We start from the raw sequence: 16,658 nt of genomic DNA, 5'->3' as shown, positions 1-16,658 counted from the left end.
GGACCCGCCGGGGCCGCGAACMGCCGGGGCCGCGCCGGGCTCGGGGGCGTCCAGCGGGGCCCGCCGGCCATGGGCTCATAGAGACACCGCGGGGCCACCGCGACCGGAGCCGCGACGGGCTGCCCCCGCCCTGCCCGCCGGGACCAGCGCCGGGCGCTCCCCGCCGGCCGCCGCCCGCGCCCCCGTGAGGCCGGAGCCGCCGCCTGCCTGCCCGCCCGCGCCGCTGCCGGTGCCGGTGCCCGTGACGAGCAGCAGGGAGGTCGTGCCGCCCATCCGCGGGCGCTCCGGCCCCGCCGGGCCGTTTTTAAGCCCCCGCGAGCGGGAGGGAAGTTGTTCCCCCCCCAGCCCCCGCCGCTGCCCCTGCCCGCCCTCCCCTCGGTTCCTGCGCCGGGAGTGAGACAAGCACAACCTCAGGGAGACCCGGCCCTGCGCACAGACACCGGCGGTCCCCCCCGCCGCAGCCCTGGAGGAGGAAGCCGGCCCCTTCCCTCGTCCTGCAGCGCCGGGAGCCTTCGGACCCTCCGTGTGCCCGGCAGGCACCTGTCCCGCCTGGAGGCAGCTCTCATGGACTAACCGGCCCCCTCCGCCTCAAGTACATTCTGTGGACACAAGCATTTTTTAACTCTTTTAAGAACTTTTTTTTTTTCCCCGTGGAATTTTTACGAGCTGCCCCTTAGTTATTTCCTGCTTTTCCCACCTCAGACAGCGCTGACTTTGTTTTTTCCTGGTACTGTAGTATGGGGATCAAATCAAAATCGAGATTTTAAGCATTGCAASGGCTCTCAAGTCCATTCACCTGTTAAAAGTCAGCAGTGCTGTTTCTGTCTTTCTTCTTTTTCCCCACGTCGCCTGGCGGATGTGATGGAACTCATGTTCGCAGAGTGGGAGGACGGGGAGAGGTTTTCATTTGAAGACTCTGATCGCTTTGAAGAAGACTCTCTTTGTTCCTTCATCTCTGAGGCAGAGAGCCTTTGCCAGAACTGGAGAGGATGGAGGAAGCAATCGGCTGGACCCAATTCCCCCACTGTCAAAATGAAAGGTGAGGTCAACCGGTTTCATTGTGATRCTGTGGAAGTTGTGGGGTGGTAGGTGTGGAGATCAGTAGAAGGAAAGTCAGAGCAGCAGAGAGAATTCCTCTGTGGGATTCGTTGTCGGGATAATTTTTGACCAAAGATTGAAACTATAAGTTCACTAGGGTAAAGACAAAGCTGTCTTTTAGGTGAACGCACCTGCGTGCACTCATAGTATTGTGGTGCTGCTCTTCTGGTTAGATTTTGKGGGATTGCTCTTGGAAATCGGAAAACGGTTTTCTATAATCAAACTGCAGGCTTGGCTGGGAATAACTGCATRGGTTCCCACATGCTTTGATTGAAGTACACTAAGGTTTCACAGAGGTTTTTGTAACTGCTATAAAGCTGCTCATTTAAAGCCGTGTAAGCCATCATTGTATAGAGCAGTCCATTTTCCTTGTCTGATTCTTGGCATTTCTCCTTTTTCCACTAAATTAGCTCATTCTTTTGCAGTAGTGGAGCAAGAGGGCCTTAACACTGTTACAAAGAAGTCGGCAAACAACAGTGTGCCTGCTTCAAGAGTTGTTTTATTTCCTTTCTGTTGATAGTATTTTATGTTGAATAGCAGACAGCAAAATARGTAACATTAGCAATTGAAATTTATTTTTAATTAACATATAGCTACTAGCTCTTTGCTTGATAATTTTYTTTCTTTTTAACAAAACTTGATTTCTCTATTATTCTACTGCATCGTGACCCTGGAATTCAGGTGATGTTTGCACTAAGCAGACCCAGATACATGGTTAACAGAAATTACACAAGCCTTTTCTACTTTTTCTTTTATCTCCTATTTCTTCAGGCCAGTGTCAGTATTTTTCCTGTTATAGCTGATCTTTGTAACTATCACCTGCCTCACTGATACCTCCCCAGCTGGAACTGCAAAACTTTATTCTCTTTTGTATATGGRCCTTACATGAACAGAGAATGCAATTTATATTGAATTGAGTTGGAATCTTGCCATGTTGTGCTATGGACAAATGTTCAGTTATCCCTGGTTTAGTAACAGAAGGTACATTTTGCATTAACCATGTGCTTTCCAGAGCAGATTAAGTTTTAAATTCTGCTGCTGTAGAGAAGGGGAGCTGTGTTGGCATTTTTAAAAGCTGTGAATCCTGAGATGTAGAAATAAGCATCRTGCATAGGACAAAGCATATACAAACATACAATGTTTTAAGTCTGGTTGYACACGTTAACTTGCTGGAAAGCAGCTGAAGTTTTAAAAACATACCGATGTGGAAATAAAGACATCTCTAGTTTGGCAGAGATGTATGGAATTGATTTGTACAGCTCTGCAAGTCAGACTGATGTTTGCAAAGATGATTGKKTTTTTTTTTTCAACTTTGAGATGCTTTCAGCCAACTTTTTCCCCCTGGTTCAGTGTATGAGTGTATGTTCTTCTGGGTCTTGACCTAGTTCCTTGAGCTCTCTTGACCGAATTAAATCAGGCAGCAGTTGCTGCCTCTGCTGTTATCCACTTGTTGCGTTAAAAGGAAAAGACACTTCAGTAGATTGTGCATATTTGCAATCTTCAAACTCTTTATGACATGTAAAACACGATAGCTAAAATTGTTGTAATAATTTTAATTATTTGTACTATGTTGAGATGTTGCTGTTCTGGGTTCTGCAAACTTGCATAAGCAAAGCTTTAATATTTGTACTTGGTTCATATATTTCAGGTTTTATCTGTAGAGGCACCTAATTCCTTGGTATGAGTCTTATTTTAACAGGAGGGATGTTTTGAAAGGATACTGTTGCCTGCTTTAAAGCCCTTGCTGGCAATTCCCAAGCTCTGGTCAGAGTTATTTTGAGAAGAATGTGAATGTGGATTTGCTGCCTAAATAATTATTTATTCACTCTATGAAGTCACATATGATACTACCAATATGGAACATTTGCAGGTAATTTTCTGTAGAAAGTGTGCTGCTAGTGAGTCTGGTCTGATGAGAGATCTGTCATTGTCTGAAATCTCCTTGGATTTCAGAACTCCTGTACCAATTTTGTTACTTTTAATACCTCTTCTTGGCAGTGTTTTTAAGTGAGAAAACACAGTTTGTATTCAGAACTTGCTGGGTCCTGAGGTTGTTACTTGTAATGAGTCATTTCAGATGTGATAATTCAGAATTGAGCTGTGTGGTTTTATTTCCACAGTTTGCCATTTTACTGTGTCCTGTTGCCTATGCAAACAAAAAATGAGGTTATACATTAGGCTCTTCTGTTAATGCTAAGAGAAAACAAGAGGAATTATATTCTGATAGTCTTTTCCTCCAGTCTGGAGCTCAGCCTGTGTTTTGGTTTGGAATTAGTCAGACAAATTATGTAATAGAAAGGATTTCTAGCCTTTTCAGTTGTTTTCAGTTTGTCCTTGTAAGTGTCTAATTCTTCAGTAACTGGTTGAAAGAGAATCCCCCTGAGACTGATGGAAGTGCTGTTGGCTGAGGAGTCCTCTTAAAGAAACAAACAACCTGCACATGCACAAGTTATGGCTTTCTTATTTTTTGCAAGTTTTTATTTTCTTCCTGGGTATTTTTAATATTACTGTTATGCTTACTGGAAATTTAACAACAACGCTTGGGGTAGCTTGTTGCAAAAATACCCAGTATTCACTGCAGAGGGTTACCAAAAGGATGAATTATTCACTTATTTGTGAATCACCCCATTGCTTTGCTAGAAAGATGATGGAAGGGGGAGAGGAATATTTCTGTAACTACAATCCTTGGAACTGATTTTTTAATAAAATCAGGTATCTTGAGTACTTACATCAGAAAAATATAGTTGTAATTGGCTGATTTCTCCCTCATTTAATTTCTGCTATGGTAAAGTCCTCTTGTATAAGTCTTCCTATATTCCACTCTAGAAAGAAATTTCCTCCTTAAATGTAGAACTGCCAGTGTGAAGAAGAATGCATTTTGTCCACTTTATGGATGCCCACAGATTTTGACATGACTCTCAATCTCCATTGATTCACCTGCACTGAAATCTTGGAGAAAACATATCAGTTTTGGGAATACCTGGAGTCCTGTCATAATTTTGAATGTTTGTTTTAGGAATGCRTTGTTTTCTTGTTAGATATTGCCTTGATTGCTTGCTTTACCCCTTGTGTTTTTAATTTTGAGTGGGATAATCCTTCTAGCTGGTATTTGGCCATCATCACCTGTGTACATCATTCATTAGAGGCTTTCACTGCACAGGCAGACAGAGGATTCTGCTCGGAAGTTAAGGTGAATGGATGTTTTGAAATACAATGTCCTTGCAGTGTGTTCAGAACTATGTGGTTCTTAGAACAGGTTTATAACTCCAACTCTTTGTCTTGCATATCAAATTATATTCCACTGATTTGTTACCCATCTACTAATAAATGCACCCACTTGCCTTTTCTCCTTTTTTCTGGACAGTCTTTTCTTTCCCAGGAACCATTATGATTCTGCCATGCCCTTCTCACTTTTTAAAGCAGTTATATTTTTCATTGGTAATTGAAGTAAGTGTTGCCTTTCTTCAAATGTTTTATCATCCATTATCTTCACGTAACTATTTTTGTGATAGAATTTTAAAGAATAAGTGTTCAAGTACACTCATTATCTCTTCAAACCCACTGTTTCTTCCTGAAAGCTTTTGAGCTCTCTCCCACCCTTAGTCCTTTGTTTTACAGTTTCTGAAGCATAAATATTTACAAAACACTTACAAAGGTTGTCATTAATCCTGTAGGATTGTTAAATAGTGCCTTCCCAGTATATTTACTCAATTTATATTTATTCATTCATAATGGATTTGGTAGGAAATGTGCTGATGAGTGGTCTTGAATCTGTTTTGGGTAGGCAGCTAGAGACAAAACTTGAGGCTTTTGCTTTCCTTTATGTAAGCTTGAACCACTGTGTACTATATCATTCAGACTTGACTAAGCAGGTAGTGCTCTCTTAGAAAATATTCTTATCATCAAGCCCCAGACAGTTTTTGTTCTTTCAAACTCTTAGGAGTACCCACAATGTTAAGTTTTGAGCACAGTGCCTTGAAAGTACAAGCTGTATAGAGAAAATCATTGGCAGAAAATATACAGAGCCTGAGGTGAAGATGTGATCCATTTAGAGATCAAAGTCTGAGCAGTGTCTATACTTGCAAAATGACAGTGACTGATTTTCATTAATTTATACAGAAACAGAATAAATGGCCTAGAGACCAATGCTTATTCTTGAGGATTGTCAGTAACTAAGAAATTAAAGTTAACCCATGTTCAAGCACAGGAGGAACATTTAGTCCCTTTCAGATTCCTACTGTGCTTTTCAGACTCTTGGTCTTTTCAGAGAAGAATGGTGGTATGATCCAAAAGTGTGTCCACTCCTTGAGCCCAGTGAAGCTGGAAATGAAAACTCTCTGGTTCGCTGCTGTTTTCTTACTGGCCATTACTGTGTATTACAAGTGATTTTTTATTCTACATTTTTTGTGCCTCTGCTATTATGASAGAGTTTATGTAGTCAACTCACACTTCTGAGAGGTACAGGTGTAATATGTTTGTTGTATTTTCTRATTCAATACAGCACATGACAAATCTGTTTTAGCTCAAATATATCTGCTATAGTGTATCCAACGTCATTAGTAAGATGCTAGACAGTAATTGTTAAACAAAGGTGTTCTGGCTCCCCAGTGAGTTTCTTTATAGAAGCAACAGAATTCTAAAGGTATAAATGTTGATGTGTTGATACAACAAGTGGTTATGAAATAAGAGATCATCTGTCCAAAGAGTAAAGGTAACATGAAATAAGGGTTTAGCTGCTAGTAGAAGACAGGTTTCTCTGTATTTTCTCACCCTAGTAAAGGAATTTCACTTGTTTTAGTACTCTAATCCATAGCTGGTGATGATGTTGATTTGCTGTGGAGCAGAAACAAAACTTCAAGCTGAGGAGGGGACTTACTGCCTTGTAATAAATACAAGGTGTGAAGGGGACATTGGTTCATTGTTGCTGAAGACACCATAGAGAACCTCCTTAGACAGTGGTTTTTCAAGACTGTCACGATTAAATGCCTGGTTTCAGGGCTGGGATGCAGATTTCAGAAGCTGTCCCTAAGCATTTTCTAAACCWAAAGGTGGTTTCACAATGCATTAATACCTCTGTCTTTTGGAGGAAGGACAAACTGAGAATGATGCTCATGTTTGTCTCTTTATTTGCATTTTCYTGTGCTTTTCTGAGATAATTGATTGTGGGTATCCCTCTCTTCAGAAATGGGAACTGAAGAAACCACATAAAGAAGCTATCAGGAAAAGATACTTTTTACTACCGAGATTTTAAGTTACCACTTCAGTATTATCTCTCCTGTGGTTTTTTTGCCTTTTCCTTTAGTTAAGTTTCTCTTCCCCTCCCACAAAATCTTCCACATTCTTTGCCTGTTTTAATGTCTTGCCCTTCTATGGGGAAATGTTTCATTTTCTCATACCTTGTCTTTCTACTCATCTTTCCTCTTGGCTTTCATGGATTTTTCTTTTTGTGTTTATTTTCTTTCCTTTCACCTTGTGGAGATCCCTATGTTGCTGAATGACCAGAGATCACAGATGCTCTATTTGCAGTTAGGGCTTTCTGAAGCTATGTGGATTATTCTTTTCCATGGCATGTTTACCTCTGGGGGAACAAGAATAAGAGTTCAGGTTTGATCCTAGGCTCTAAACTGTGGTCTGCCTTTGTTTCCTCTTCCTTTCTTTATCTCCCCCTCTCCCTTTTAGGGATTTTTTCTCCCGAGCTGATGAGTTCACAAATTGATTGAAAATTTCAAGAAGACTGGCAGGCTTGTTCAATAGATGGAGGTGTCCTCCTAGCTTCACAAATTGTTGGGCTCTTGTACATTCTGTGCTTCTCTTGCTCTGGTTCGGTGTTGCTTCTAGTCATAGTCATACAGACTAGTCATACAGAGATGATCTGTRTGTTTGAAGACCCATCAGTTAAGTRTGATTTAATATGCAAGCCTACAATTTTGGAGTTCCAGTTCAGTTTGAGGAACAGCAACAAATCCATAGCATAACCTATAGGCAGAAAAATAGAACCTTTTGTACAGTCTGTATTCCTTTAGTGAGAAAGGAAGAAATGGGGAGTCAACTGATCAAACTTAGCAAAGTCTGTTTAGAGGTATTAATATACCCAAAGTAAAAATCATTCAGCATATGAGTTGTGGGAGTAAAACTCACATGTTGACCTGTGGCCAGGCCCCTTTTTCCCTTCTCTGAAGTGGTTCATACTCCAATTTTTCTTAGATATTTTCATTAAAATAATGCCTGTGTGCATTTGAGCCATTCTTAATGGCCTCTTGTCAATGTGTGTGACAAAATGAGATTCTTTGTTGAAGTACAGAAAAGTTTTTGAACCTGTGAATATTGAATGTTGGATGGCCTTATGGAATCTGTCCATTTCTGGTTTCGGGTTTACTGTTCTCAGTATACGCTCGCATTTGCCTGATTTCATGTATCACCAGTTGTGATTCTTGAGACTTACTCATTAGTGTTTTTATTTTCTTTTTAATAACCCTATACTGGAATTCTTACATGATAAATTTATATCTGTCCCATCCCTTGGAGAGTGTACTAGCATGAATTCTTGTTAATCCATGTTAGTGGCTAATTGAATAGCTTGATGATAACTTGAATGCCTAAGTTCCATGCTTTAGGAAATGATGGCTGATGTAAAAACTATTGGTAAGGGCTTGACATTAAAGTTTCACGGTAGTCCTGCATGTAGTATGTAATTAATAGGTGTGCAAATGAAATTACAGCTTTTTCTGAGAATCTCATACCTTTGTGAAGTCTATAGGGCATAATTTAGTAATTCTCCTGTGGTCTTTACAGTTCCTCTTGCATATTGCATGTAATTTCATTTCTTACCTCATATTTAGGTCAGTGAATACTGAGATGGGAGGAAAAAACAGCTGTAGCTCTTTAGCTGTAAATTTGTTTACTGGAGCTCCAGGTGAAAATGTTTATAACTTAGGCCTTCCATGCATGTCTTGAAGAGAAGGGGATAGTTGTTCTTGACCCTGAATGTCTGGAAGTTTTCTTTGACTGCTTGCTTGCATTTAAAGCAGTAGTGCATGGGGTCAGTTAAGCTCCTTATCCTTCTCAAGGTCAGGGTGTAAGTTTTGCCTGTCTAGTAATGAATAGGAACTGTGTTCTATGGACATTTTCAGAAGATGGTTGACTTTGCCTCAGTTTTGTGATGTTGGAAAGATCTTACTCATTTGGAGAAATAATTGTTGGAGAGAGTTGGGAGATATTATTCATTTGCCTATCCAAATTGATGCAGTGGACTGCAGTTACTCAGTTTTCCAGGTATTATTTTTGAGCACTGAGAATAATAGATGTTAACTAGGGGTAACTAAGCCCTTCTCTGTGAACATTCTGTAGCTGCCTGCTTGCTACGTATATGAGTTTGCACCCGGTTTTGTTTCCCCCATTTTGTTCTCCCTATAGGTGATGTGATGAAAATGGAAGGGAGTTTATTTCTTGTTATAAGAGGGACTTTCTCCAGCTGTGGGCTATTAACAAATGATCACATTCACCTGCTTTACCTTATAAAAGAGGTAATTGCAAGGGGCTGRGAGCTGAAGGCAGGCAAGGGCCTGCCAGCTTGGAAGGCTCTGTTTGGGGACTGCTGTCCTGTGCTTTGGAACTGYGGTGGGAGAATTGAAGGACGTTGGTCACTGAGCTCTGTAACGTCCCATACAGCTGGAGACCTGAGGTTAGATTTGGGGAGATTTTTACAAAAGCAAAGGAGAGGGGAAGGAGTCAGGTAGGATTTTTTACAAAAGCATTAAGGTATTTAACTTCTTTGACTTGTATTTATGAAATAGATATTTAAACCTCTAATGGTTTCCAGTTGATAATATTAAGAGGTGGTACCTTCTTTTAGTTTCTGAAGATGTTTAATTTTTTTTTTTACTCTAGAGGCGAGAATGCCTCATCCTTTATCTATTCCTTTCGACAATAGCTTTCCCAGCAGCCCCCCAAAAACTGGCCTCATGTCATGCTGATACGTTCAGTAAATGCAGCTTTTCAGTGTTTGCTCGTGCATTTGTTTGGAGGCCAAGTGATATTGTTCTGGGATTTATTTAGACACGTGAAAAAATCGGGTTAGAGATTAATTTTGCATGTTATACTTAAGGATTGTTGCTAACAGTAGAGAACAGTACAATAAATAGTAGAGATTGCATGGTGTTTTGTGTAACTTCCTTTTGTGTCTGGAAACATATCAATACTTCTTGATAGAGATTGATTCTCAGCTGTGGTGAAGTCAGACTTTTGATTTTTATTGGTGTTCCATCACCTATATTCAGAAAAATGTCTGTGCTGATCTTTGTAAGTTTTTCTTTTTGTCACAGGCCACTGGAGATAATTTTGAGTTCTGAGCTTTTAAAATACCTTGTGTGGGGCAGGAGTGGGAATAACTGGTAATACTGAGCCTTGCTTTCAGGAGGGAGGAGCTGTTTATGTCTGTGCTCTGAATGCACAATCCTGGTTGTGCAGAATGCTCGCTGCACAGGGTGAGAGAGCAAGGAGTAACAGTGCAGGGGAAATTACTTGCCTGAAGCTAATCTGCTTCATCATCTGTAGAGTTATTTTGAATGCAAGCTGCCCAATTTGTCATGAAACCTTGGCCAGCACTGGCATGAATGTGATGTTTTGTAGCACTGTCTGTCTTGCTTTACAAAAATCTGCTGTTTATTTTAGGATTTCTAACAGCTGTCGGTTGCTTGCCCAGGCTGCTCTTTTTATGAAATGAATTTATTTTTTTCAGCAAAGGAAATGGAAGGGTTTGGATTAAGAATTTTGTTGTCTGAATTTCTAGAGGAGATTGTCAAGTTGTGAATRCTGCATTACCTGCCTATATGCTGGTATTACAGTTTTGGGATCTCAAAACTGTGTCATGTTAGAATAGGTGAGGTGAAAAAAACAACATAGAATGCTGCAGTTTCATCAACACAGCCTTCTGCAGATTTTCATCCTATTTTATTGCATAGGATTAGCAATAGAATTAAATGGAAAAAACACCTTTCTGATCTGGATTTGAGTTGTGTTTGAAAAGGTCCTTATATTTTCTCAGAGCAGATGTTTTCTGTGAGTGCCTTCTATGGATTTGCAACAAAATCTTGAATCATTAGGCAGAACATAGGTGAGTAGGATCTTAGGACTTCAAGTCAGTAATACGCTGGCATTTCTGTCCTGAAGTCATGAAACCAAATCATGGATTTTCCCCCCTCCCTCATCAAACATAGTCTTTGTTACCAAATGTAATTTGTAGCTTTCTATGTTTTCCTTGAACTGCTCTGAAGATGTGATTAAAGTGATTTTCTTTGTAGAGATCTGGTTTCTAATATAGTAAGAATGTTGTATCTATGATGCTTTAAGGACATAAGGAAGAGAGCTTTTTTGAGAGAAGAAGGGAAATCTGTTCTTCAGCCAGCTGACCTTCAGAGTGTAGAAGAAGTTTTCAGAAGTACCCCTCTCTAAATTCTTAGTGTGTTAGAACTCTTGGACCTTAAACACACACACACACACACACACACATCAGGCACCTTCTGAGTTTTAGTTCTCTGCTCAGTTATTGCTTGCCATTATAAAACCTCACTAATCTTTTATTTGGGCTTTTTTTTTTTGTTTCCTGACAGCTTGTGAAAGTGTCACCAGGAGTTGGCATGACACTAGAACACTTAGAGATGTAATTTATAAAAATAATAGCATAAAGATAAAACAGATTCAGCTCAGTGTAATATTGAAGCAGCAGTAGTTGAGCTGTGTGGGATTCTTCCTCTCTTAGGTGCTCAGGTTCATTAGCAAAAACTGTTTTTAGGTGTAGTTTCTATGATTGATGTTAGCACAGTGGTGATGCCRTTTCTCCACAGGTGAGCAAAGTTAAGTCAGTTGATTTTCAGCTGTGGGGCTTTTTACCTCTGTATGCATCCAGAGAGTGAATGTAGAAAACATTATGAGAGGGGTTTGTCAGAAATGTGCRGAAGGGAAGTGCAAGCCTTAACATGTTTAAAACTACTGACATGTTAAAAAACCCACCCACTCGTCCCCTCTAAATCTGCAGTCTGTTGTATTCTGTAATTCTACAGGGCTTGTGTGCAAATAAATTCAAGTTTTGTTTTTTTTGATATTTTAATGTATATTAAGGCCTACTTTATAGAAGGAACTAATTATAGCTTCCTAAACTATCCTAATCTTGGAGGCAGAAGTCGTGATGCCAGGAGATATGTATATGTATATGCTGTCAACCAAATAATATGCTTCTCTCACTTTGAAGGGAAATCCAAATCCAGCAACTAAAAGATAATTTGAGCCATGAAATATTGTGACTTACACTTACAAGCTGTTTGTGATGTAGTGTTAAGCAGTTTTCAGAAATTGAAGTCAGGTGAAATTAGACTCTGCTGTGCTTTTGCTGCAGGTGGCAGAGACTTTGTGGGTGACTTGGACACCCTCCTGTGATAAAATGACCCTTTTTGCATTGAGTTARAAAAAGTGCCATTCTTAAAATGTTGTGATGGCTGTAATGGAATTTGTGTGGTAATAGTTGCTGCAGTTTGTCAGTTAAGTGTGAAGTTTTCAACTCTGACTGTAATCTGTGCATCTGGGATCTGTATTTTTAGTGGTTTGTGGCTATGAAGCTCATCAATCTTATCCAGTATATGCTAATGAAAAAATGAAGTTGCTTATTTGTCTTTTCAACTCTTTTGTACATAGAAATGTCATTCTGTGACATAGGGCTGATGTAGGCCTCTCCCAAATTCTTTTTGCTTTCAACATGGTCTTGTATCTCTGCATTTACTACTCAATGACATAATTTTCAGTGTCATTTCACTACTGCAAAATGTTTATGTGATTAGATAGAATTGCATAACTCTCTTTGAGGAAATAAGAAGTATAAGAATGTCTTGTAAACACAGATCCCATTAGGGATTTAATACTGTTAGTAAGCTTGCAGGGGTAGTAGCAAKGGAGAAGCAGGAAGAAAAAAGCAAGTAAGAGAAGCAGATTTGTTCCTAAATTTTAAAAGACCCCAAATTTTTATTTGAGAGTTCTGCACTATTTACAGTCAATAAGAAGGGTAATGTTCAAATTAAATGAATGAATTTCATGGACAGAAAAATAAAACCAAATAATCCTCRTAGTTATTTTTGGGTTTTTTATTGTGAACAAATTAATGTACCAGTCWTTCAAACTGAATCTTGCTTTGTTCTCTGGAGCGAATTTGTTGATCACTTAGTTCTCTTGAGGGGTATGTTTTTGATTATTGAAGAAAGTGTGTATATGTGTATGTGTGTATTTAAATATTTTCATTCCTACATGATGAGACTATTATCCTGCCATACAAGTCTCTTGGCGAACACCTTATTTTTAGAGTTTTTCCTGTGGCTAATTGCCTGAAATGCTTGAGGGTTGCATTACAGTGTCCTGTCCTTGCTGCTTTTGCTAGAAYATTTGTTTAGTTGTGCTTGCTTGGCATGAGTATGTGAATATTTTAAAAGTACAGAAACATTGAGAAAAAACAAAACCAAAGAAGCCCTCAGGTCAGAATATTCCTTCTAGTCTGTGTTCTGAGCAAGCTTGATTAACATTAAATCAGCAGCAGCATTTGTAGCATCCTATCTCCATCACTTGATCCCTGTTCTTGTCTAACCCTCTTGATCTGTCACAGCATGTGTAAAAYCCACACAGATGAATTCTACCAAAGGCTGTTTTCCATTTGTTCTTGCAGCTGGCTTTGTGAATGCKGGGTGTTTTGCAGGGAATTGGTTTGGAGTGGATAGTATCTGAGAAACAAAGAGCTGATACTTTATTATAACTCAGTGCAGCARGTATTTCAGTGTAACCTGTATCTTCACATCAGTTTTCTTAATCTCTACAAGAAAAACTTCTAGTTTTTAGCAATACTGTGGTTTGTTTGTTTTGTTTTATGAGGAATGTTGTGGGGGTTTTTTCCTTGTATAAAATGCCATGGAATTATTAAGCTGAAGAAGGGGAATTGAAGATACAGCTAATTGAGGACAGCTGGGAKTCAGTATTTGAACATTGCATTGTGTTTTCTGGTTTTCAGATGCCTCATTCTGCATGTAGTCAAACTAGACAGTGACTGGGTGCATTGTAGCTCCCTGTGTCTGTTCAGCTGCCAGCTTCTGGTGTAGGAGGCTCTTGGTTCAGCTTCAGGGTCTTCACCCCTTGGCTTGCTTGTTGGTTTTATTCCTTTGTGTTGTACTTGAGGCAAGAAAGTGGTGCCTGTTCAGTCCTTGGCATGTCTGCTGGGCTGCCATAAGACCACCCAGCAGCTCCAGCTGAGCTGAAGAGTCTGTGATGTGTTTGTGTGTTCACTTTGAACACCCCTGAGACCAGCTATGTGATTTGAAGAAATCATCTACAACTGAGGGATTGATGGTCTTTCAAAGGGAAATTAGTCCCTAATTGTAAGAATCACAATACAGGCCTGAAAGAGGGCATCTTGAGTGAGATTTTTCTTCATTATCTAATGTGCTTTATTGGATGGTGTATTCTCAGCATATGTGTAACTTAGCTTTCTTTTGCTCTGTGATGGAGCTTCAGAGCTGCTCCAGCAGTTCACCTATGAACTTGTATAGTGGATGTTTCTCATGCTGTTCAATTCAGTTGCATTCTTTTACCCCAAATCCTCTCTCTCCTAACTTCAACCCATTTTGATATGGGTGTTTAAAGGTAAATACTTCAATTGTTTTAAATGCTTGTGTGTTACTTCTCTTTCTTTTGTATGTTTAAATTTACRTTAGCTATTTCAGTTGCTTTTTAATGTTAAGTATTTAGCTTTCTTCTGGGGCTTGGTGGYTGTGGGTCAGTTTTACAGGCACAGAGTAGCTGCAAAATCTCTTCTTCTTTGATGGCAAACTTTTCCTTTACCTCTTTGAAAACATAGCTACCYTGTTTGTGACTGAACCATGAAGCTTAAATTTAATTTTATTTAGTCTGATTTACTCCCAAGATTGTAATCCCAAAACTATTGAAGGATGTTCTTAATATTCCATCGTCTCTATGTATTACRTACTAGTGCTTTATAGATAGGCTGTAGTAATGTCTGAAATTTGGGAAATTGCATAGTAAGTATTCACTACTCATCTCACCAGTCTGTGCATGAAAGCCAAGAGCAGCAAGCAGACAAAAATGTGTCTTGTGACCCTTACTCCTTACCTAGGCTGCAAGTATATTATATATATACTTATATATATATATACTATATATATGTATCAGAAGTGTTCAACGCTTCTGATGTTCCCTTTTTGTTGWCTTTGTTGGGCTGGGCAAAAAGTTACTGTGATAGAAAACTATCAGCTGGTTTTCTATCTGTGACCTATTGAATCAGTTCTGCTCTTGATTTATCTCTTTGAATAAGGAACTAAAATTTATGTGCCTTGTGGATGGAGCTTTGCATGAGAAATACTTTAAAAGGAAGATAAAACATCTTTTCATACTTTTGCAAAATGCTTCTGTTACATACCATGTGTCTTATCCTCAGTTCAGAGGTGGAATTCGTTAATTTTTAGATAGGTGCTTTTTCTAAGATGTTGATTATATRGTAAAATGGAAGAAGAAAAAGAAGCATGAGCTATGGCCTAAATGCCTTGGATATAGTTTATTTGAAATAACAAGTACTTTTTTAATCAAAGGGCTTTTGTTTCATTTTGCAATGTTCACCTTGGGAGAATGTTTTTGAAGTACATTCATGGTATTCACCTTCAAGTATTACAGAGTTCAAGACAAAGGTGAAGTTTTCTGATATTTCTTGCTGAGTTTGAGCCCTGAAGGACTATATTTCTCTGGCACATGATTCTTAAAGATATCAACTCTGAGAATAAATTTCTAGAAAGAGAAAAAAGAAGAAAAGAATAAACTAAAACCAACAGCAGATTTTTATATGGAACTATACAGAAAACAGTAAGAAAAAAAGTATTTTTAAAAAAAAGAAAAAAAAAAAAGAGAAAAAAGAAGAAAAGAATAAACTAAAACCAACAGCAGATTTTTATATGGAACTATACAGAAAACAGTAAGAAAAAAAGTATTTTTAAAGAGATGATTTAGGTATGTTATGATTAAGTGCAAAGCTTCCTCTGCTTGCCTGTTTGAGAATTCTCAGCACGTTTTGGTTTTAGGGATATCAGAGACAATGTATCAGTGACTTAAGCCAAGGGGCATTTTACTGACAGGCACTTAAATAAAACAAGCAGAAATGCTGTAAGTGCATTCTGCAGTAACAGTTTTACCTTTCTGTGTGGCAAATCCTGTAAAAAACAAAGTGTTATTTACTGTTTTTTAAATGAGGTTTTGTAAAACAGGTTTTGTAACACCCCCCCCATACCTCCTTCACTGGTTAAGATTGAACTCTGCCTATTTCCTCTTAGTTCTTGTCACTTACCTTTTGATAGCAGAAGTGATTCAGGTAATTTTCTTCATCTTCCAGTTCTGTGTGTAGTTGTATTACTTTGTTATGCTCTATTACATTTGGGACTGAAGCCAGTGGGAAAAGTGAGGGGAAAGGTGAGATCGGGCCAGGGATTGCTGTAAAATCAAARCTGTAGACTCATCTCTAAAAAGATAATGCAGCCTAACATGCCATTTTTTTAAAGGTATATACAGGAAAAGCTCGGTACTATCTTTGCACTGTGTCTTACCTCTTGCTGTGAGTTTCGTTCACTTGCATTTGTATTTATTCATTTGTATGTACAGTTTATTTTTAGAGACATGTGTCAAGTGAAAGTAACTCAATGGAAATAAGCTGATAATAGATATAGTCAGTGGTTTTGCCCAGTTGTTCATAAATGTGGATGTTTGAAAACTGTGKTTTTTTCCCCATATTTATGTAATCCTTTCATTTTTCAGGTCTGCTCAGTACTGGGGGAGATGTTTGCTGCTTTGCTGTGTGCATGCACTTTAAAATCCCTCTCCTATCCTATSTTTCCCAGCTGTTGGGACTGGAGGGCGTCTCTAGGCAGAGGGTGAGAAAGTGCTTACTGACATCAGGGCTTAAGTTTTCCTTTGATATGTTGCCTGGAGGCCGGTGGAGGGGGAAAGCTGAAGACCAGATTGGTTTACATGCTGGCTTCCAGTAGGGATTTAGAAGGTGGTTAGGGAGGCGAAGAGACATAACACTGAATATCTGAAACTGAATTAATTAGGGGTTTGGCAACAGAGTTTGGAAGATGGGAGAAGCAAGGCTGCTGTAGTGATGGGTCAGGAAGTGATCTCAGTAAAGCAGGGATGTACTTGCAGATAAGACCAGTCTGGCATTTTGTATGAAGTGTAATGTAGATCAGARCAAAGCAGAAACGTAAGAGATCCATAGCTTGATGATAGGAAACCTTCATCTGCCGCTAAAAACATAAAAAGTGGAGTTARTTTGGTAGAAAGGTGATGGTTAAATGTATTTCTGTAAAACTCTTAGTGCCTTCAATTAAGATCTTCATGAGCTCAGTGTAGTCAGCACTGCACTGCTACGTGAATTCCCAGTTACTTCTCTAAAGAACTTGAAGCACTGCACTGCTACGTGAATTCCCAGTTACTTCTGTAAAGAACTTGAAATACAAAGACAGACACTATAT

At 39.2% G+C, this 16,658-nt stretch overlaps 1 protein-coding gene across 2 annotated transcripts in view; it reads left to right on the top strand.

Annotated features, from left to right (window-relative positions):
- Window positions 1-176: 176 nt before the first annotated feature.
- The window catches only part of ZSWIM8 (zinc finger SWIM-type containing 8), a 53,951-nt gene continuing 37,469 nt past the window's right edge, over window positions 177-16,658 (top strand). For both annotated transcript variants that reach the window (XM_057377058.1, XM_057377057.1), the window contains exon 1: window positions 177-1,039. In XM_057377058.1, the coding sequence (XP_057233041.1) occupies window positions 862-1,039 (178 nt within the window). In that variant the 5' untranslated portion in view covers window positions 177-861. The remainder of the gene's footprint in view (window positions 1,040-16,658) is intronic.

This window comes from Malurus melanocephalus, unplaced genomic scaffold, assembly GCF_030028575.1.
Source record: "Malurus melanocephalus ecotype Western Australia unplaced genomic scaffold, MMel_1.1 scaffold_299, whole genome shotgun sequence".
NCBI lineage: Eukaryota > Metazoa > Chordata > Aves > Passeriformes > Maluridae > Malurus > Malurus melanocephalus.
This window is presented reverse-complemented; position numbering and strand designations above follow the sequence as displayed.